This window comes from Anarhichas minor, unplaced genomic scaffold (assembly GCF_050575085.1).
Source record: "Anarhichas minor isolate MPS153535 unplaced genomic scaffold, ASM5057508v1 ptg000017l, whole genome shotgun sequence".
NCBI lineage: Eukaryota > Metazoa > Chordata > Actinopteri > Perciformes > Anarhichadidae > Anarhichas > Anarhichas minor.
The window spans coordinates 11,294,794-11,316,783 of NW_027466463.1; the positions used below are offsets into that span (position 1 = coordinate 11,294,794).

The following is a 21,990-nucleotide window of genomic DNA, read 5'->3' on the forward strand; positions in this document are numbered from 1 at the left end:
CTTTCACATAACATCACATGGTAGCAATCAGAGTGGGCTTTGGCAGACAAATTAGGGCAGTTAATGTAGACCGGAGATCAGTGCAGAGGCGGGGAAGCTGGTGCTAAATGCCAACAGATGGGGCCTGAAGTGGATGGGCCTAATGCAGTAGGGTACAGTATAGCCTCGGGTGTAGAGCTGAGAGGGGCTGAGCCTAGAGGAAAGAGGAGCATTCGTACTAAATCTAGTTTTTTATTAGAGCATTGAAAGATGGAGAGAGAGAGAAGACGACTAATTTAAAGCTAATTTCAGTCTAAAAAGGACTATGATTTTATTGGAAAAGTGAACCCGGGTCTTATCTGAATTGAAATGAGGTCCGAGAACCAGAGTCTTTTGGAAAACGCTTTAAGACATTCCTCCCTTGCTCTATAGTCTCTGTAACAAAACGTGTTACTCTCTGTCCATTTATAAAGAAACCGTGTATATGCATTCCAAAAAATGAGTCAGATTTATTTCAAACACAGCTTGCCCCCTAGTTCACCACTGAGTTATGCCTATTTAATCAAGTGTTTGGCTGAGATGGCCGATGGGACTCAAAGCCAATTCAGCACGGATACTCCTCGAATGCCACATTTCTACCGATCAGTCTGTCATCACTTGTAATATATGAATGAATAACGCTCTCTGAAATCTATTAATTCAGAATACATTTCTCCGACAGAATGTGGGACTCATCACATGCGCTGCTCTGCGAGTATTTTTCTCATTTTTATATTTGAGTTAATCTGGTTTGATGGAGCGTACGTCCTGTAAAGATGATTAATTGACCCTTTACAATGGATCTAACCCAGTGGGCGCAAAGTCCTCTCCATCTGTCACGCAGTCCAACTTTTAAAGAGTGCGACGATGAGAATTATCTTTTTGACATTCCCCTCTCATAAAACCATGGCAAAATCAAAGCCACGATGCTCTCTGATTTTTGTATCCAACTTTCATCCCAAAGCCAAATGCCTGAGCCAGCCTTGATCCCGAAGTAGCCCACCGCGAAGCGATAGAGCGTTCTCGGGCCAAACACAACACTGCAGCATATTGAAAGTGTTTTATTATACATCATTAAAAGTGTTCGTGCTCACATTGAAGTAAAAAGCTTGATAATTACTCAGCCCTAAAGCCATGGATTGTAATTCTTGAAGCAAAGCTATTAAAATGTGCCGTAATAAGTGAGGCGACTCACAAAGAGCTTACACAAAATGTACCAGTGTAATTTCTATTTGTCCATCTGCACACAATCCGCTTTTTGTGATCACCTTAATACATGGGCAGCACACACACACACACACACACACACATACACACACATTCCTCTTATGTTACAAGCTTTGAAGAGGCAGACTCATCCCCATTTTCAACAGTACCCAATCAAACACAAAGCTGAGGGGCGGATTAGGAGCAGGCTTGTGCTGCACAATGCTCCTATCAGGGACCACACTGGTTTTAAATTACCCCCTATTCCTCACTCATTTTCAATCACTCACTGGCCCAATAAAGTTTGTTTCTCCAATAAAAAAGGCCAACAAAGGAACCCTGAATCCCAGTTTTGTGCGACAGCAGTCCCTAACAATCCTCGACACTGTGCTTCTGTGTGTGGAAAACTGTCCACGAGTATCATGGATGCGATTGGCCCATTTAAGAGTTAAGCGAGAAGAAGACATTTCCCTTTTGGAGGCATATGAAATGTGCTCTTTTTGAATTTAAATGGAAAGATGGAGAGATTGAAGGGTGACAGATGTGCGAGTGGCGGTGTGGTCATTGTCACGCATGTTGTCAGATCCAGAGGGAGTGGTGTCTCTTCAGTCGACAGCTGGTTTCACTCAGAGAAAAGACATGCAGCAGAGAGCGAGAGAAAGAGATCGGACCTTCACCACTGAATATTTATGATCTTGGTCCACACAGATTTCTCGCCACATTTCTTTTGCGGTTTTCAGTGGGGGTTAGTGCTTGGTGACCCCCACACACACACACTCCCAGACAAGCCTATATGAGTGTTCACAGATACATTCAGATATTCACACATGCTTTCGCTGTCTCCAAGGGCACCGAGATTGGGGGGGGGGAATAAAAAAAAAGGGGGGAAATAAGTCATAGAGATCATTAGAATGGAAAGTCGTGAATGTGGCAAAAAGTAAAGCATTAGGGAGATTTAGGAAACAGACCCCATGCTGGAAAATGCCGTTGTTGAGCTTTGAAGCACAGTGGTAATGAGGCTCCATTTAAAGCCAATGAAGCCGCTTTGGCAGCTTATGAAAGCACAATTGGTAAGCCCCCCTCGTCTACCGCTGGGTGGTGTGTGTTTGTGGGGATGGATGTGTGTGCAAGTGTGTATTAGGATAGGGAGGGGGAAGAACGGACAGTATTTGGCCGGATCCACTCTGCTCTTTTCCAGCGCTCTAAGCAGCAGCTCTCTCTCTCTCTCTCCCTCTCTCTCTCTCTCCCTCTCTCTCTCTCTCTCTCAGACCAGTCACTCTCTAGAGCTCCAGTTTGCTCCGCAAGTGGTTTCCCCAAACACACTTGAAGATCTCATCACTGAGTTGTCATTCTACACAGTGTAGGTAAGTGACAATAATCACTATGACCCTGTCTTTATCCATTTCATTATAGCTATAACTGAGAAAGTCCCTCAACTGCATTGCAACTTCAGGAAACACAAGCAGAACAATGAATAACAAACTTGGTGCAGGGCATAACATTGGAAGGGATACCGTTCAATTATTATTTTTAAACTTGGTTTAAAATCTGGTTGTTGATTTTGATATACTAGTGCAGAGGCATACTCACAACCGAAACAGTACGCTGTCTTACACATCCTTTTTTATACATTTAAGGGATAGGAAGGTGGCCTACTGGCTTGAGAGACTTTGGGGATGGAAAGACCAGTTCAAAAGTTCAGTTTGTGGCAAAATAAGCAAAAAGATGCAGTTCTAACACACACTGAGTGAATGACGGAGACAAAGGAAGATAGAAAGGCAAGCAAGCTGACCGCAGGCCAGGATGTCCTGGATGGATGTGCTTGATGCAGAGACATGTGTCATGGTTTTGGTGTGTGTGTGTGTGTCCAGACCATCTCAGCTACCGCTATTCTCAAAGCCTCAATGGCCACGCCTGGGGAGAGTGATGATAAATGGTCGCTTTCCTGTAATTTACCTTCAGGAGGATGGATGGAGCTGGCCTGTTTGGTTAGAGGGCGGGGAGACCAGGAGAGAGGAGACTGTAGGTGAGAGAGTGGGGGAGAGAAAGAGAGTAAGGAGTTTCCTGCTTTGGATCTGACTCTGGAGTTGGGTTTACTCAGAGGTGAGGTACACATTCAAGTGTGTGTGTGTGTGTGTGTGCCTGCCTGTTTGTTTATTTACAGAGCTTTAGCTCTTGCTATGTTCGTAGAGGAGGGGAGCCGCTCTCCCCAGTCGTCTCCCCCTTCAGACCCCGGTGTGAGTGGAAACACACCAGTGCAGTGCCCACTGTATGCGAGCATACTTTCCAGTGGGAAACACACACACACACACACGCATATCAATTTGACATCATTTCCGCAGCTCAGGCTAATGACTGTAATTAAAGAGACAGATGATCAGCACAACACACAGCTCATTAACTAATAATTTATTTTTTTATCATTTAGATTAAAAAGTCAGTGGTTCATTGCCTCAGAGGAAAAATGTACAAGGAAGACTTTGATAAAAACAGAAGTGAAGAGCAGGACTGAACTGAGGGAAGAATCACCAGTTCACCAAGAAAAGGTAGGTTGACAATTTCTGCGTGAGTGAACCATTATTCCCAGGAAATGAATGTGACCGAGAGTGGTGGGTTGTTGTGTCTGTGCCTCTCATGGGAAACGGAGAGCGTCCGATCAGCCCGCGTCACATTTGCACTCCATTCACCTCAAAGTCATTTACAATTGGGCGGTTGTCTGGAAACAACATAAAACCGAAAAAAAAAAGGAATACATTCTGTGTAATATCTGAACCACATCTTCTGGCCGTGATCACAAAAGCATATGTTTCTGGTTTCCACATCCATATAACATCATCTGGTTTGTACATCCATACACGTGAGTCATCCAAGGCCAAGTGACGCTTCACAAAAGACAACATGATCGGCAGAGGCCGTTCAGTACATATTTACAACATCAAAAAAATGTGTCAAGACTTATTGAACAAGATGGAAGTGAACCAGGGAAGAAATGGGGAAAAGTAGGTGAAACCTCTTCATCATAGGCTGTTCACACTCGTCAATGCAAACATTAAAAAGTGGCAAAACTGAGAAGCTGTGTGCCCCCAAAAAGGTTCGACTTCAAATGAGAGCTCTCTCACCGCTCTGCACCTTCGTTTCATGTGCGCGTCACTTGTTTACATGGGTAAGGTTAATTAGACACACACACACACACACTCACATATACACACACACCTGTGAATGCTATAAATGCTGTGAAGGGGGGGGAACAAAGCAAAGCAGTTATGGCCTCAGTTCCACTGCCAATCTGCTGGGCTTGTTAACGTAAAACAACAGGACGGCTCTCCCTATGAGGCTCACTAAATAGCTTTCACAAGACTATGCTTCCACCCCCCAAACAACATCTGGCCACTCTTACCTCTCATCTTTATCCCAACAATCAGGGTGGGCACTTGAGAAAAGGAGAGCCATGGAAAGGAGGATTTCTTTTTTTTGTGCGATTCTACGCGGGAGAAAGTCCAGATTTAAGGACACCACAATTCCTCCGAATGCGTGTTGGTCGCTTAAGGGGTTGAGCACCAAAGAGGCCTCACTGGCACGTACGTTGACCATCAATCATAAAGTGTCACGCCGTACTCGCATACCGCGACGAGGAGACTGGTGCTACTGTAACACCACCTGTCTGACGGGCCGCTGCGGACAGCCAACACACAAATAATTGACTGTTTGGTTCTGCATTTTTGCTAAATTCCAACGGTGGGAATTGGGTCCTGGGCATGGCGCCGTCCTCTTTTTGACCACCTTTGCTCTTTTGTCTCACACCAGAAAACACGATGATATCTCACTTTGGTTACGTTTTTTTTCTCTTTTTCGGATTAGAAAATCAAAATATCACAATGAGACAGACAGATAAGCATGAATATCCACAACATCCTTCAGAGTTTATAATGGCATCAACTGTCATGGTGTCCACATTCTTAAGCTTGGTGACATTATTTCATAAACACTTACAATCAGACCATACACCTGTGCGAGTGTTGTTCTTCACAGTTTGACGTACATTCCCGGAAGACGTGAAAACAAGAGCTACAGCGCAGTACAGTACACCACTGAGGAGCTTTGGCAGCCTCGTTCTGTGCCGTCACTTATCTAAGACACCGAATACACAACATGCAAAATGGGTTAAAAAGGGAGTTTGGGGAGGGTGGTGGCTGACACAGAGAAGAGAGCAGAGGAGAGACACTTTTGGAAGGATGACAAACCAAACATACCGCCGCAGCCAGAGGAGCGTAACCACTCGCTAGCATGACATGCCTGTCCGCACACTCACTGCTGCGCTAGCTTGACGTGCCCCTTGAATCTGTGTGTTTATCTTGTACTCTATTTAAATAAATTGTAATGTGCTTTACAAAATGAAATAACAGCAAGAGGCAGATAAAAAGCTTGAGAGCAACCAGACGGCTCTCTCTGTGGTTTTTGTTGGTCCTCACTTCCATAGTCTCTTAATTGAATTTAAAAACGGACTATGCTTATTTGGCAAAGGATGACAGGGACTGTGTCAGGGTAGGCAAGTGGGGGCAGATAACTTGGGAAGTTTTCCTTTGGATCTCAATGTTCACTTTAGTTTAGTTCTTCACTGCTCACTGTAAGGTTTTTGATGGACCAGCAAAAACCACAAACATAACAAAGCACATGAGGAATGAAATATGATCCTCTCATGTCATAATACAATCAGTGAGCACTAAAAACGTTCCAGGCTCATTCATTTTGTCAAAATACACTAGAGAAAAACACGATTATGTTGTTTATCCCACTTTGTTTTCTTTTTACTGCATGAAAAGGAACTCTTGTTTCAATCTCTTATTTCGACAAACAAAAGTCTGCCGGTCACTGGACGCATCCGAAAAGTGTTCAGACATTTAAATACAAACAAATGAGACTGGCCACACAGCAACATCTGGAAGGACATCGCCTCGGGGAAGACATTATCCATAAAGCAAAAAGGTCTCCTTGGAAATATTGGTATTGTTCTGAAATTCCAGCCATTTGTCCACACCATTTAATCTTTCTTCCAGAAAAAGTGACAAGCAATGAGTCATGATGGTGATGCATGACTTTATGAATCACTCATGAGAGGGACTAGTGGTGAAGAGGCACAGTCCCGGGGGCCTGGAATGTGACTCACACATGCTAACAGGGTTTGTTCTGCCTAAAATGAAACAAAAAGACATATCTCAAATAAGGACAGGGCTGGGATATGGATGGATGAGATAAAAGTAGCCACACAAAGAATATAAACTCTACTATGAGCAGTGGCATCAAACACTTGCAGATATAAGAGCTTACACCAGCAGTTTGTTCTGTGAGGGCTGTCTGATGGCAACAGCAGTGGTGTTGAGACTGAGGTTTGCTGTGGAAAATGTCCCGGCAAAGGGAGCCCTTGGTTCCTCACGGGACAAGAGTTTCATAGGTGCAGTCCGTAGAAGTTACTGCTGAGACCTAAAGCAAGTAGGCCCCATTTTTTTAGGAACATTTTAACAGCAAAAGTTGATTGAATTGCTGATCCAAGTCGTTTCAACAATGAAACGTGAGGAGGACAAGCTGAGGATGTGCAGCTTGTCTTGTTACTGAAATCCGTCAGTGACAAACACTGTTGAATAAAATCCTCAGAGAAGTGTGTGAAGTGTGGTAAATGTCAAACAAAGTGGCAGGAGACAGTCAGTGTTGACGGTAAGAGGAGGCCGAGGGTCAGGGGGTCGTAGTCAGGGGACGAGTGGACATTTCTGCCGTCGTCGTCGAGGGAGGGAATGGCGTCTGCTTTTGTCTACACTTCATACCCTTTTTAATGGTCCCTTTTTAAGGCAAACCAATTGGACAAAAAAAAGACAACTGACATAACAAAGACACACCTTGAAAAATAAAAAAAAGGAAAATAATTATACAATATACACAAAACGTGGTCCTTAAAACAGGTAGGGTACATGCAGTCTTTCTAATGTGCAGTGTTCCCGTGATGGGGGACGACAGGGGGAGGAGAGGGAGATGGTGGGGTAAAGGGTTCATGAAGGGAGGGAGGAACGCCGCTTTCCAATCACGCTTTGCTGCACTTCCCCTTCTTCTCTTTGCGCTGGAACTTCCTCAGGCGTCTCGTCCAAACGTCCCTCCACTGGATCACCAGGCTGTTCTTATCAGCCATTAGGCCCACGTGCTCCGCCCCTGGACTGGTGGCTCCACCGCCAGGACCAACCCCCGGACCCGTCCCTGTGCCCGTTCCGCCGTCGCTGCCGCCCATCACCAAGAATCGCTTGCTCATCTGGATCTTGGGACATTTGCAGGCCAGGTCCTTCATGTGCACCCACAGGATGTTGTCGCCTCGCTTCAAGGGCTCGCCGCGGCTCTTGTACACAGACACCAAATTAACCGAGAACTTCGCCCAGTCCCCAACAGTCTCCATGTCCAGCACGTTCACTTGCACCGCTGAGGACACATTCATGAAAACACAGTCAGGCCAACACTCCAAACACAGCACATTTATTAATTATGGTTGATATTTAATCCTCCTCTCTTACCATAATCCTTTTTGCAGTATTTTTTCATGTTGATCTTCAGGTTGCCCTTCACTGGTTTACAATAGGACTCACAATCTGCTAAAAGACATGGGCAACTGTCACTCACTCCTTTAACGCAGGCTGCAACTTCACAACACTTACTGACACTGGTATTACACCACCACATCTGCAATGCAAAGTTAGTGTGACAAAACCCCCTAAACTGTAATGTGCTGTGAAACCACCAATACGCACACTGAAAAGCATCAAAATAAACCCCTCTGTGCTCGATTCTGCACATGCACGTCTACGTTTTTTAGATCATATTTGTACCTACATTCACCGACTGGACGGAGAGACTGGAGCAGGTTGGATAACATTGGGCTTGGTTTGGTTTTTGTGTGCTAAAATACTACTTCTGACAAATCCCACATCAAACCGCTGCAACAGCCGGTTGAAACATACCAGAGTAGTAAAAGTGTTTAGTTTGACATGTTTTCGGGGGTCTTGAGTAAAGACAGAGCGAGGTGGAAGCAGGTCATGGTTGGATGGATGTGAATAGACCTTGGCTGCCAGTGTGACGACTGAGACCACACATTGGACAGATGACCTCCATTGACCATTCATAGCACCAGGGATGAGGTGTTATAATTAAGATTGTGACAGTTAAAATGGACCTCAGTGACCTATCTCAGTATGGGACTTGAAGCAACATTGTCTCTGGCTGCAGCCTCACATCTCTACACTCTATCGCACAAACTTTACCTTCAACGTGAATAACAAATGACAATCATTTTTCAATTTATTTATAAATTGATGTTGAAAAATGACTCTGTACAACACCGTCTATGCCCCGAGAGAGTTGGAGATAATCAGATAGAACACATGCATGTTATTATTTCTCCTAGTTTGTTTCTTTTGCGATCCTGAAATATATATTTTGTCATCTCGACGTTAAAAGCTTTGCTTCTCTGTGATCACGAAATGCGTTTTCCATGAGCCGAGAGCAGAGGGGAATGGAGAACAAAGACAGGCTGAACTAAATTAACTTTCAAAAGTGCTCATTTTAGCAATCAATAAGAAGTATCCTCGATACAATGTATAGCTCTGTGTTGCGTTTTTAAATTGTTCTCATGGTAACTACTGCTACTGGAGCGGTCACAAGAAAGAAAGAGACACTGTTGATCATTAGCAAGGCTCTGCTGTACTTGACTGGATGCCACTGGATTTAATGAACCGTCGGATTTTGAATCCACTTATTTCAATTACGAAACTATGAGAAGGTCACAAAGTTAAAAGAAAAAATGAAAATGATGGACTGAAAATGTGGAGAATGCCAGAAGGGTCATATCTCAACATAGTTCCGGTCAGTTTTAGTGAGGGGACACGAACAGCTGACCATGCCGCTCACTTGTTTCAATGAAACTGAAAAACCACATGCTGGTGACTGGACTGGTATCCGCGGTCGGGCTTCTCATTGCCTTCAACAGGAAAACCATTCAGTCGTGTTGCTTCCCAAAGCAAACCAAATAAAATTGCCGGACGTAAAATGCGGCAATTAAAGAAAACGGTCGCGAGGGAGAGAAATTACGCTTTCTGGGGTTGCATGAGAGAAGGGGTGTTGCGTCGTTCGTTTTTTAAGGAAGGACGGATGGAGCAATGGAAGGAGGAGAAAGAAACGGGGGAACCAAGAAGCCCATAAAAATGTCCAGGAGGCTTGGCTGTATATCAGAGCGCTGGAGATTTTATTAGCCAGAAAGAGGAGAAACAAGGAAGGAAAGGGAGAAAGAGGGAGCAGATGGCAGCTTCCAATAACCTCCAGACAGGGTGACTTTAAAAAAACGATGAGTGAAGGTGTAGATGTGGACGGGTGCAGAGGTGTACGTGTGGATGGATTCGTGTGTTTTTGTGTGCGTGCGTGTGTGTGTATATATGTGGATTGTACATTTCTCACATACTTTAAATAAATGATGATGAATATCATAGCTTGCTTAAGGTCTTTTTCATTATATGCGAGCGTCTGGTTTCATGTGCAGATCATTATCATGTAAGTGTGCATGCAACTGTGACAGGCAAGCTTTCGTATGAGCTGTGCATGGATTTCATTAGATCACTGCCATTGTGCGCGTGTGTGTGTGTGTGTGTGTGTGTGTGTGTGTGTGTGTGTGTGGTATACAGTGGCTGGCCTAAAGGTATCGGTGGTAAAACGCTGGCTGGGAGACAGTGTGTGTTTTCCCATGAAGAGTCACTCACTGCTGGCTGTTCACCTGGAAAAGCTCTCGGTGAACCGGCCACTGACCCAGAAGACCGGCCCACTGAAAATACTCACAATTGGCTCCGGGGCTCTCGATGCCCTCGTTCCTTTGAGCCCCGCTCACTGTGCCATGACAAGGACAAATTGCACCCACCGCCCCTTACACAAAAACTTTCTGGGGCCTTGGGTTTCTGATGTTGAAGCTCGTTCTATGGTAGTTTAGGAAGGAGAAAGATGGCGGGGGGGGGGGGGGGGGGGGGGGGGGGGATGCTCTGGTGTGCTTGGTATAGAGAGCCTGAGGTGAATTGCCGATCAACAACTCTTTTGTTCTGAGATCCCGAAACATTTTCCCAGGGAAGTAGACACAAGAAAGTAAACACAAGAAAGAGCTGGACTGTGCATTGTTTTGTTTTTCAAAAAGGCTCAAAGGCCCAAGTAATACGAGTCGCAAATGAGAAAAGAAGCTGCAAATGTGAGGAAATTATGATTATTGATTTATATTCACCTTTAAGGAAATATTTAGACATATTCCTTGAGAGTCTGAGGAGAGGATCAGAATTGCTTTCATGTGCGTTAAACATGCAGCTGGAGCCAGCGGGCCCAGCTGGCTTAGCAGCTCACCTGGCTTTGTCCAAAGGTACCAATCTGTTGTCTCTCCTTTGTTTAATACGTGTTCATTTTGTTAACGAAAACTATAGTTACAGTTCTGTTTCCTGTTCTTTGTGAGCCATATGAGGACTACAGTGGCAGAGCACACTGAGCATGTTCAGGAGGACTCAGAGTAACTGGCTTGCTCACTTAACGTTATCAACGACAACAACGGGGCTTGGGAGAAAGAGACAAGGTGATATTTTGGCGAGAATAGATTGACTGAAATGTTCAATATAATCCGATAATTAAAAAAAGACTCAAATGTAAACAGTTTTCATTGACTAAATTAAAGCTTAAATGCCCAGACTTTTCGTCAACTAAAATTGGTTGATTAAATATGATAAAAACTGAAAAGGACATTTGACGAGGACTAAAACTAAATAAAAGAAAAATATCTGACTAACAGTAATTTGTACAAACAATCTTTTGGATTATATCTGCTTCCAGTCTTTGTGCTTAACTAACCTAATTTACAACATCCTCCGCATAAACATGAGTGGTGTAGACCTTCTCATTTAACTTTTGGCAAGAAAGCAAATAAGTTAATTCCCAAAAGTCAAACCTTTCCTTTAATAAAAACCATTTATTCTATAACATTTGATTTAATAGGTATAGTAACTGCATGCAATGTTCATTGACTGCCTTCAGCTTTAATATTTTCCTGTGAAATGAAGTCAGCATCAGCCATTAAAGACATCATTAGCCCTCAAACTGCTTTTGAACAATACAACGATATGCTTTGACTAGCTCAGTAAAGTATCTGTGGCAACGTGGGGGGCGTGATCTGCCGCCTGAGTGATGATATACGTTATAAACCCACCAATGAATCAACGTTTCCAAATCAACACCACCATTCAAATCAAACAGCCGCAGAATGAAAAATAAAGGGAGGGTAATTGACCGGAGCGTAAATTGGACAGTTGGAGGGAGAGACTGAACAAATTTCCCCCCAGCCACTTGCCAACAACTCTTTTCACGCCTCAAAACTCTCCCTTCCACTAAATCTCCCGGCTAAAACTTGAACTAATCACTTCTGCTGCCTATCTGCTGGCCTTGGCTCTCAGCTGCAGCTATACTTTGAGCACAGTGAGGCTCCACTAACTTGAGGTTAGCGGTTGGGGGGGAAACCGTGCCAAGGACACAGGTTTTTTTTAAGACAATGGAAAAATTCTGCAGGTCCCAGTGCACTCGTTTTATTTGCCGAACTTCAAAAGAGCGGACCCACCCTTCATTAATATTTATTCCACACGTTAAAACTCAAGTCCAGGAATATTAAAAAACATGTTTTTGTTCCTCTCATAAAGCAGTGGTGCTTAAGGGCGAGGGCGAATACTAACCTGCTGGTTCCTCTGTGCTGCTCACCGCAGCTGTGGGGTTGACCACTGGGATTTCTGAAACGCACAAGAAATACAAACTTATTTTGCTGGTTAAATGTAAATCCATATATTAGTTACGGTCTAAGTGATTTGGCCGTATGCCCGCTGAGAGTGCATGTGTGGTCAAAGAAACAAAGTATGTCTGAATTCATTCGTAAAAGGGTTGGTATGGGAGGTTTTGTGAATAAATAGATAAACCCACAACAAAATGAAGAGGGTAAGCTTAGTATTGAGAAGTAGAACAAGGTTTGTCTTACTGCAGGCTTGTGACATTTGTCAAGTACACACATGAAAAACACACAAGACATTGCAGACAGACATGCTAGATGAACACTGACAGAGATACTTGTAACTTATTGGTGGTTAGAGGGAAGACGGGCTCAAACAAACCGTGCAGTCCACGGACTAATGTGGTGGTTTCACTGTCATGTTTAAGGAATGCATTGAAAGATCCTGAGACGGTATAAGTGTATGAAAAAAAAATGGAGGTCAGAGGACCAAGTCTGAGCCAAACTCAGCAGACGCACCACAACTGCACCCAGTAATCCAGTTTGGAGAAGTCACTGCATTCAAAGTCGGCACACTTGATACATCTGAGGCACACTGATTAAAATGGAAAGGTGGCTGCACTAGATTAGTCCTCGTCCTCCCATAACAGATGCTGGGTTAACGCTGCTGTGTAATCCCCATGCAAGCATGTACAGACAGATGGACAGATGGCAAGGGGGCAATCTTGGTTGGATCCTCTTGAGACAGATGCAGCCCACCCTCGCTGTGCCCGCTGGCTACTCTAAAAAGTGCCTCGTGGAATTCCTCCAGGACTTCTCTTCTAACCGTATTCAACTTTCCAATACAAATGCTAATGCTAACAACGGGCCCTCTGCTTTTACCGTAGACAGAGTTACTGGGACGCAGGCTTAGAATCCACCCGGAGGATCTGCTTTTGATTGGATTTGGAGGTTCAGGGTTTGAACCAAGCGAGTGGGAGTGTGTTGGCGGCGGGGAACGGGGGAGGGGAGGAGGCTGCAGTTGTCTCTGAAATTATGGACACCCCGCCAACAAAAACAAACAAGGGCACTGGGCTTTGCGGAGGCAGGCGCAGCTGCTAGAAGCCACTTTGAGCCTGTGTGCCCTCATGGCCACATCTTGTGAAGACAGACAGATGATGAAAGGATCATTCAGATGAGGGTTGCTGCCATCATACTAATTGGCTGCTTAATGGGCTTAGTTCTGTCTCGGGATCCAGGAGCCTCAATAGGAGGTACGATGCCCACCATGAGGCCATATTGACACACACAGTTGTCATTAATGCTATTCGTAATGGGATCCAAATGAGCGCATGTACTTAAACGCACATACGCAATTCTTCTCGTTCTCACTGGGATGGTTCAGTGGCACTCAAATAAATGGGGTCTGCCATCCATGACCACAGTTGTTTTCTCCTCCTCGCCCATCCGCCATCTGCTACTGGAGCTGCATGTGAGGGAAAACAACACGGCACCATGTGGCACAGTGTGGCGGGGCTCGGGTACGGCACTGGGCGGCACGGTCTGCTTTGGTGGAGGTTGTCTCGTGAGTGTGTGCAATGTGCGATCGTACCGCCTTGGCACACAGTGCGGTGGAAGGTTGCCCTCTATTACGCACGCCTGCATGTACCGGGACCGCTGGCAAATTTCATAACCCACACGCACACGTTTGTCACAGGAAATTAAAAACCTGATGTAGTCGACATGCAAACTACTGCAACTAGAGTACACACACACACACACACACACACTATACATCATTGACAGCAAGTGGAACAACAGAAACCAAGTCTTGAGTTCTCACACCAGCTCTCGTAAAAAGATCACGTTTGAGTTTTGCCCGACTTTACATCTGGGCACTTGTTTGCACACATGTTTTGGGCTGTTCTCTATTAAAAAATGATCATTGCATTTTCGGTGGCAATGCAAACCCAGAGAACACATGTCCTGTATATATGCAGTGCAGAGTCTGGGTTGGGTGTGCCTGTCAGAGGGCCAGAATGACTTTAGGCTATAGGGAAGTGTGCTTTCAATTATACTCTGTAATCTCACTGGTTTGAGTATGTGCTGCTTTTAGTGTAGTTCACTTCTTTATTGTATGTATTAAGCCTTGTCATTGTTTAACAGTTTTGTGCAGTGACTCATTGCCAAGATGATTAAATTACCAAGCTGAAGACAGTGTCATGCAGTGACTGCTAGACGTGTGTGCAGTTGAGTCACTCACTGATGCAGGGGGCCACGGGCGAGCGGCTCTGCTGGTAGCCCTTGGCGCAGCGGTTGCAGGTGATGCCGGTGACGCCGTCCTTGCAGGGGCACTGGCCTGTGGTCTGGTTGCACGTCTTGCCTGCTGCGCCCACAGGGTGGCAGTCACAGGCTGGGGGTGGGGGACAGGTGTGAAGGGGGGTGCAGGGAGGGTTGTGATATCAGAAAGAAGGGAGGGAGAAAGTTTATTAAATGTTGATTCATTTAACATGTTTGCCAAAATGACACACACACACACATATAAGACACTGGCTGATTCCTCGGATATAATGAGTCTCCGCAGGGTACTGGATTAAATCTTGTAATATTCTGTTTGCCAGCGGACAACATTCTGAATGTCTGGCTAAAGACTTCGGGGGTGTGAGGTGGCCCTTTCCTGTTCGGCTTCTGTGCTTTGGATTCCCCGTAACACCGCAAGGAGAAACACTGTATGTTTGTGTGAACGAGAGAAATAACTTGTGTGAATGAGAGAAATAACGTGAAGGCGCCAGGTGACAAGTAGGGGATGGGGTAATGCATTTAGTGCAAGACTGTCGGGAGACCCAGAAAGGCACACTGTGTCCTTCTCTCTCGGCTCTGCTCGGTGCCTGCCTGGTGACACACGCTCTGCTGTTTCATCATCACTTCCCAAAAGTTCAGTTGATGCCCAGCAACAAATGCCAACAGCAATAAGCAATGCTCCGGTCACCTCGCTTTGGCAAGGCTTTACGACTTTTGCTGGTTCTAGGCAATTTATTCAAGCCCCCTTAAACAACGTGAGGCTTTTTTCTTTTTTTTCTTTTTGGTTTAAAGAGCTGTTTAATACAAGAGCTGGCGTGTCGGTCCAAAGCCTTCTGAGAGAGCTTTACAAGACGTTAAAGAGGATGACAGGGAGAGGGCAAGATATCAGAGAGTGAGAAGTGAAGTGGAGGATTTGAGGGAAACGGGTAGTGAGTGAGAGGCACAGTGCGTCAGTGTAGTCCAAACACAGCCTCCGGCTTAACAGCATAAACAACAGTGAATCTAACCAAACTGTGGCTACTCCGACTCCACTAAATAAACACACATTTGTTCTTTGAGTAATAAACACATACTTAACATTTCACAGCAATCCAGCCAGACAAACACATCAGTGACATATCAAAACAAATGTAAGACTTTTACATCTTCTTGAGCAGTCCTCCGGGTTGTGAATGATTGGTTTCGCGTCAAATTGGACATTCTCTGTCCAGAACAAAACAATTCAGAGTGCAGAAAAAGTTTAATTTCCTGTCTCATCTACTGACATGCTGCCAAAAATACCACAAACCATGAAACTGCGAGGTGAACGTTCTGCTCCTTTTCCTTATTTTCTATGCACTTCTTTGAAAAACAGGCGCAGACTAGTGCAAAATGACTTAAGCAAATAGAGTGACTCGACTGTAACAAGATAGCTGTAATTGTCCAGGCTTATCAAGAAAAGACAAGAATTACACTTTGGGGAAAAACCCGGTAACCCAACAGTGTTTTACAGGGTTTGCCAGAGAAGGCAGCTGCTAACATGCCACGGTTTCTTCCCACCACTTGACGGAACTGTGAATGTGTTTATTTGCGCCGGCCATATTTTAGCTGCTACAAGAGCCTGAGGACCCTACCACCTGTTGACTGGGCAAAGGGAGGGTTTGAAAGGCGGAAACTGACCCAAGAGTGATCATCTGTGTCTGGCTGCGGGGCGGAGAGGGATTAACTGCAGCTCAGATCTTCAGAAACACGTTTGCCTTTTTTTCCCCGGCAAAGGCCAACCGGTCCACAGGTGTCAAAGTGGCTGCGCTCCGTTTGAAGCTGTGCACAGAGACGTAAATCTGATGCTCCGGTGTCCGTGCAAAATCCCCACCGTTTGAGACACGTAGGCCCAACATGGAAACTCAAGCTTTGATGACAGTTGGCAAGTGTTCCTGACTGACCTAAAGGGAATACACATCTGCATATGGCAGGATGTCAGAGGTCAAGTCAACAAGGGTCTCCCCACTGCGTGTCTGATGCTCTGTGCCAACCACGTAACCTAAATCCTCACCCCCCATACCCAGCCTCATCAGTCAGCACTCCTGCCACTGTTACCAGGTACTATAGGATTATTTGAGAAACTCTTGTCATTCCTGGAGTTTGTGCCCCCCCCTTTTGTTCCTGTGAAATGATTTGTCCAAAGCACATGTGGGATAAACCCCCACGTTATTTGATCTGTCTGATACAAGTCTGGAGTTGGTCTGTCATGCCTGCAGAGACATGTGGCCATTGTTTCCCGGCTGATCACTGAACAGCACGAGCTATACCGACTCAATCCCGTCAGTATGAACAAGATGTGAGTAACATTCTCACTTCCCTTATAAACAATCATAGGCTGTTAAGACATTTGACTTTACTGTCAGAGTCCACATTGTTCGGTAAAAAAAAACAAAAAAACAGCAACTGCCAGATCTGAACGGGCTGGGTATGGGGGTGGTGGTGTCAATCTCCACCCCCAGCTCTCCTCCTTGAACTGCTTTTCTGAAGTTTTATGTGCAGGGGCTCGGGCCAGTTAAGAAGCAGTAAAAACGTCCTCAGAGGTTGATGACTTTTCAAGCCTTTGCGACTGCAGACGTGACAGGCACTGCGTTGGGATTTGTAGTCCCTTGACAGGCTCAGTTTAACGGATTCGTGTTGCTCAGTGCACGTGTGCATGCATATGGGCTGAAGTACTTGTGAGGCCTGCTTTTTGTCTGCAGTCGTTGACATTGTGAAAATAAAGGTCTTATTAAAATATGTGCATTTCTTAGTTATTAAAAAGCCTGGTCTCACAAAATGACAACTTGATAACATGCCACTTTCTTAAGTCATTAAGTGTGTTATTGCTTTTCATTTTTTGATTTTTGGGTGTCAGTTCATGCCGCGTCAATCGAAAGTCCGGGTAGGGAGGAGGTTGGATGAAACAAACACAGGACTTTCACCCAGGACACCGCCACCGTTGATTTATTTACATTGTACTAAATTTACGTAACAAACATCCTTATTTCAACCCCATCACGATCTTTTCCTCAACCTAACCAAGCAGTTTTGTTTGGATTCAGAATTTTAACAATGTGTTTGAAACTGCAACCGTGCGTCAAGTTGGGAATGAAAACAGTCTGTTAAGTGACACCTGAAAAGCTTAAAATGTTTGACATGACATGATGAAATGTCCTTAAAAGTGGCGTGCTATTTATAAACCATCCCATGAGTTCACGTAGCATTAAATCAAGAGATTGAATTAAGTAATTCTAAAGGCACAAATAAATCGTGAATAGATAGCGTTTTGAAATAATAACGCTATGTTGAAGGATTGATAAACAGAAGATCTGAACAGCTCCTCCCTCTCAGTGACACCTGAGATTAAGATCTTGTGGTCACATGTACTGGCTAACCTCGATACTAATCTTAGAGAATTGGTGTTATTCAGCCAGGTCCTATACATTACTAACCTAACATTACCCTTAGACTTAGGTTGCATAACACATTTCCTGTCCACAGATCCTCATGCCCTGCTTCAGAAAGATATTTGAGACGTACGGTCAATGTGGTTTATGTTGGCCGGCGTTTCTTCACGAGGCCTCAGTTTTAATGCCTTTTATCAATGTTCCTTGTGGTCAACGGATACCAGCTGCATGGCTTGGATTCACATAAAAACCTTGTGAAGAGCTCATATACTGCAGCCAGGCCATGGGGTGATTGCCATGTTTCTTTCACTGTGCTGGCTGTTGTAATGCTTGTGACACAGTAAAGGGCTCGTGGAGAGGCTGGTCCCTGGGCATTTGGACTATAGAGAGCAGGAGTCCTACAGTTTTGTGTGCGTGGGAGGTAAGAAGTGGTGGTGATGAAGGCAGGAGAGGGGTGGTTACCCCAACCTCGTATTCTCCGCACATTGTGTATGGACACTCATCTACAAAGCAGGTATCATTAGAAACAGACACGGCCTGTGTGTCCTCTCAGAGCCCTCCCAACTCCCGTCTCGACTTTAGAAAACACCTGTGTTTTATTGTTGTAAATCCATTTCAGACGTGACCCCCTTCAGCCATACCGCAACTCTGACCCTGACACATGGGAATAAAACATGAGGGAGAGCAAACAAATCTGAGCTGAAAAATCAATGGTTTTACAGGCTTGTAGTGAGTCATGGTGAAAGAAATCAGAAGTTGGAGAGGAAGAGGAGATGATGGTTATACACAATCATGGGCTATGAAAGAACAGAACAAGGGGCCGAGCTAGAGGGAAATGACAGCTCCTAGAAGGCTGCGGAATTGCTCTGATCAATCATGGAGCCAGACGCTCAGCAGAGGCTTTTCAGACGTTAACTTTCATTTCCGTCACATCTGGGGCCTTTTTTCGTGGGGGGCAGGGGAGATAAACTGTTTACCACCCGATCATAAGGCTTTGATAAGGACAAATTGCAGTGTCAGGGGGGACTTGTGAGAGCGTCACACTCCCAGGTATTGCAGGAAATGAAGGAACAGGGAACAATTAGCACAGGGGGGGGGGGGGCGCATATCTCAGGGCTGATCTCCTGTCAGGATTGAGGCATTTCTGGCAGTGCTTTGGTGCAGCGACAGGTCAAATGACTTCAGCTTTAAGGCATGCGATTTAAGTAACTGTGGAGTTTTTGCCATTACATGACGAATGGCACGACATCTCAGCGCAACTAACACGGGCAAGTGCGGCCTGATATCGTGCCATTTCTAACCTCGTGGTTTTCGGTTGCAGCAGCTTGGGTCGACTACAGAAGGAAAACTGAGCGGAAGCCAGTGGGAGACTTTCAACCGAAAGATCTATGAGCGTTGGCTGCTCTCGCTAATGCTGTTTCTGATTTTCTGGAAGTAATTCTTTACCTTCATCAGGATCAACAGGATAAAAAAAACACTTTCTCTCTGCTATTGATTTGAATACTTTCCTGAGCAACAAGTAGTGGAAACTGGTGCTATTTTTGCAATGGGTCCAGTGGGAGGAGAGAAATGCTTCCAGCATATTATTAGGCTGAAAGATATTCTCTGCAAAATGGGAATTAATGAACGGGTAAAAACATTTTTTCCAGGAGAAATGCCTTGGTCAAGAGATAATATTACATGGTGTGTGGTACAGGGAAACATTCGGTGCGACAGCCAGAAAAGCTTCGGGCACAGTATCAATTCATTTCTCTCTGCTATGGTATGGCAAGTTAGACATGCTGATATTTTTCTATTAAAATTTACCATGACCCTGTATGTTTCCAATCATAACTTTTTAAAGTTTTTTCAGACATATTTACACGAGTACAAGCAGGGTTAGAATGTCTCAATCAGCTTTTGTTTGAACATTTTGTAAACATTTAGCGCAGCACATTGCCAAATGAAAAGTCAAACGGAGCTTAAAGTAATAACCCGTGACATTTCCATATGAATAAATATACATTTTTGCTAATCTCTTACTGATTGATGCGACAAAAAAAGTGATCCTTGTTCACAAAAAATGTTTCCATTAGTTAGAGTGGTTGGTAATTCATTCCCAGCTAAAATACATACGTTTTTTTTTAATTCTGACAGCAGAAGAAGAACTGGGTATTTAGTGCTGCATGAGCAGTGATCACCACCGTGTACGTATGATTTTAAAAACAGTACAGCAAATAGCACCATAGAAAATATCATGATTACCACCTTGGAAAATAACAATTAATCAAAGTAATAAAAAATGAACTCATTGCATTAACTAATGGACTTTTACCTTTGCAGGCTCGTCGGTGGGTGATGGGTCTGGCCAGGTCTCTGTAAAAGCCCTCCTTGCAATAGTGGCAGTGGCGGCCTGCGGTGTTGTGGCGGCAGTTCATGCAGACCCCTCCGCTCTTCCTCCCCGACAGCTTATACAACTCCATGTTGAATCGACAGCGACGGGCGTGGAGGTTGCAGTTGCACGCTGCAGAGGGAAGAGGAAAGTTGTCAAGTGGTGGGAATCGAAGGTGAGTAAATGTAAAAGTATCTTCACAGTATTCATGTTTATAGAGTCTAAATGTGAGTCAGCGTAGATGAAACGTTCACATGAAAGTGTGCACTGCAGTAAAACGTATGCTTACTATACAGTATATCACAAGAGAGCTGGCAGAGATTTTCCAGTGAGGCAGTATCGTAGAGAGTGGTGTATAACCTACACTGCGGCTCTGTGCTTGGCTGCTATTCCAGAACTCATCAATCAAAAGTGATATTTGCAGAGCTCATTTTCTCCATTTCATAATTAATGAATTCTGCTTCTCTCAGCCCGTTAGTTATTAATCACTGGATCGAGAGACATTAATTCCATGAATCACTGATGAGCAAAGACTCCTATAGGATCTATTAAAAGCGAGAGCGATTCAGAAGAGGAATGGACTCGAGCTGGCTGTCTTCTAAATGAGGCGAGCCGCAATATATGGGACATGGGAAGTGAGGTTATATCTCTTCGCAGTCCCTCCCAGTTCCACTTGAAATCCAGCCGGTTTCTTTATGTCTCTTTCGCCTCACAAGTTTTTCCATTGATTCCTCCCCATTAGACCACATTCACCAGCTCTGACATTATTCATGAACTCTGTTCACTCTCTAGATTCTGGGTTTGCATTTGAGAGGCCTAATGAGAAAGCTGCCCTTCTTGTTTGTGTAACAAAGTTTGATCCAGACCCTCTGCTGGTTAAATCAGAGTCAGACCTGGGACCTGAAGTCTTGGCCGTGGCTTCAAAGACGCCTGCTGCAGATCTTAAAGTTATCCACAGATAAATTAGGAAGGGGTAAACAACAGCAAAGCTGCTTTTCAAAGAATGGCAAAAAAAAAAGGATTATTAGGGCTTCACAACAGAAGGTGATATTAATTATTCTGGTGGGAGTGTTATTGAGAAAAATGCTACAACAATGGATGTTTAGAAGAGAATAAGACACAATAATGGGGAATAAGTAAAGACAGACTGGGAGGCTTTTATGCAAGTTGACTTTGTGTACAATACTGCGGCCGTTAGAGAAATATAAGATCTTTCATGAGAAAAGGCAGCAAAAATAATTCTCTTTCCTCGTCGTTACTAGCCGACACATCCTGCTGCAGTCAAGGTCAGTTCTGCAGTTACACTGAGCTCAATGATCTGTAGAACGTTAGATGAGCTCCTTGCAGTTGATTGAAAATGACTGTTAATGACTCGTGGCTCTCTCGCAGGAGGAGAATGGCTTATATGTCAAGTAATATGCGAGCAGTGAACGCTATGTAACCTCCATCCACACTGAAGGGGCACCAGGTTGGGAGAGGTCCAGTTTTCCCTGGTTTCAGACCCTGGAAAAAAAAAAAAAAAAAGGGGGGGAGCACATTCCCAGACCGTTTCCCAATTCCATCTGGTTATTACTCGGCCCAATTTGTATGGAATTCTGCAGTTAATGAAACACCGTTTCATGTATGGATCTATATCGAGGCTGCGCCGTTTGTGTGAAGACACCGCTGGATGTTTTGGTGTGCTCTCGTGAACTGGTAAACTCAAGAGGAGGATTGACCTTTGACCCTGGAGAAAACTATAGATGTGTAGGATACCGAAGGATGCTTACATATTTCACAAAGCTTCTTATCTTAAGTAAAGTGTTAACTAAAAAAAAAACACATCAAACTGATGAGAATCTATGTGCATGTGTGTGTGTGTTGTGTGTTGTATATCTAGTGTGTTAGCATGT

At 44.5% G+C, this 21,990-nt stretch overlaps 1 protein-coding gene across 2 annotated transcripts in view; it reads right to left on the reverse strand.

Moving 5' to 3' along the window:
• Positions 1 to 3,618: 3,618 nt before the first annotated feature.
• ntn2 (netrin 2) overlaps positions 3,619 to 21,990 on the reverse strand; it is a 41,448-nt gene continuing 23,076 nt past the window's right edge. Inside the window, exons 3-7 of one of the 2 annotated variants that reach the window (XM_076093592.1) lie at positions 20,042 to 20,230; positions 14,283 to 14,432; positions 11,994 to 12,047; positions 7,773 to 7,847; positions 3,619 to 7,680 (exon numbers count right to left, since the gene is read on the reverse strand). In XM_076093592.1, the coding sequence (XP_075949707.1) occupies positions 7,295 to 7,680; positions 7,773 to 7,847; positions 11,994 to 12,047; positions 14,283 to 14,432; positions 20,042 to 20,230 (854 nt within the window). In that variant the 3' untranslated portion in view covers positions 3,619 to 7,294. Of the gene's footprint in view, positions 7,681 to 7,772; positions 7,851 to 11,993; positions 12,048 to 14,282; positions 14,433 to 20,041; positions 20,231 to 21,990 lie in introns of both variants that reach the window. The other variant, XM_076093591.1, reaches the window with a different exon arrangement.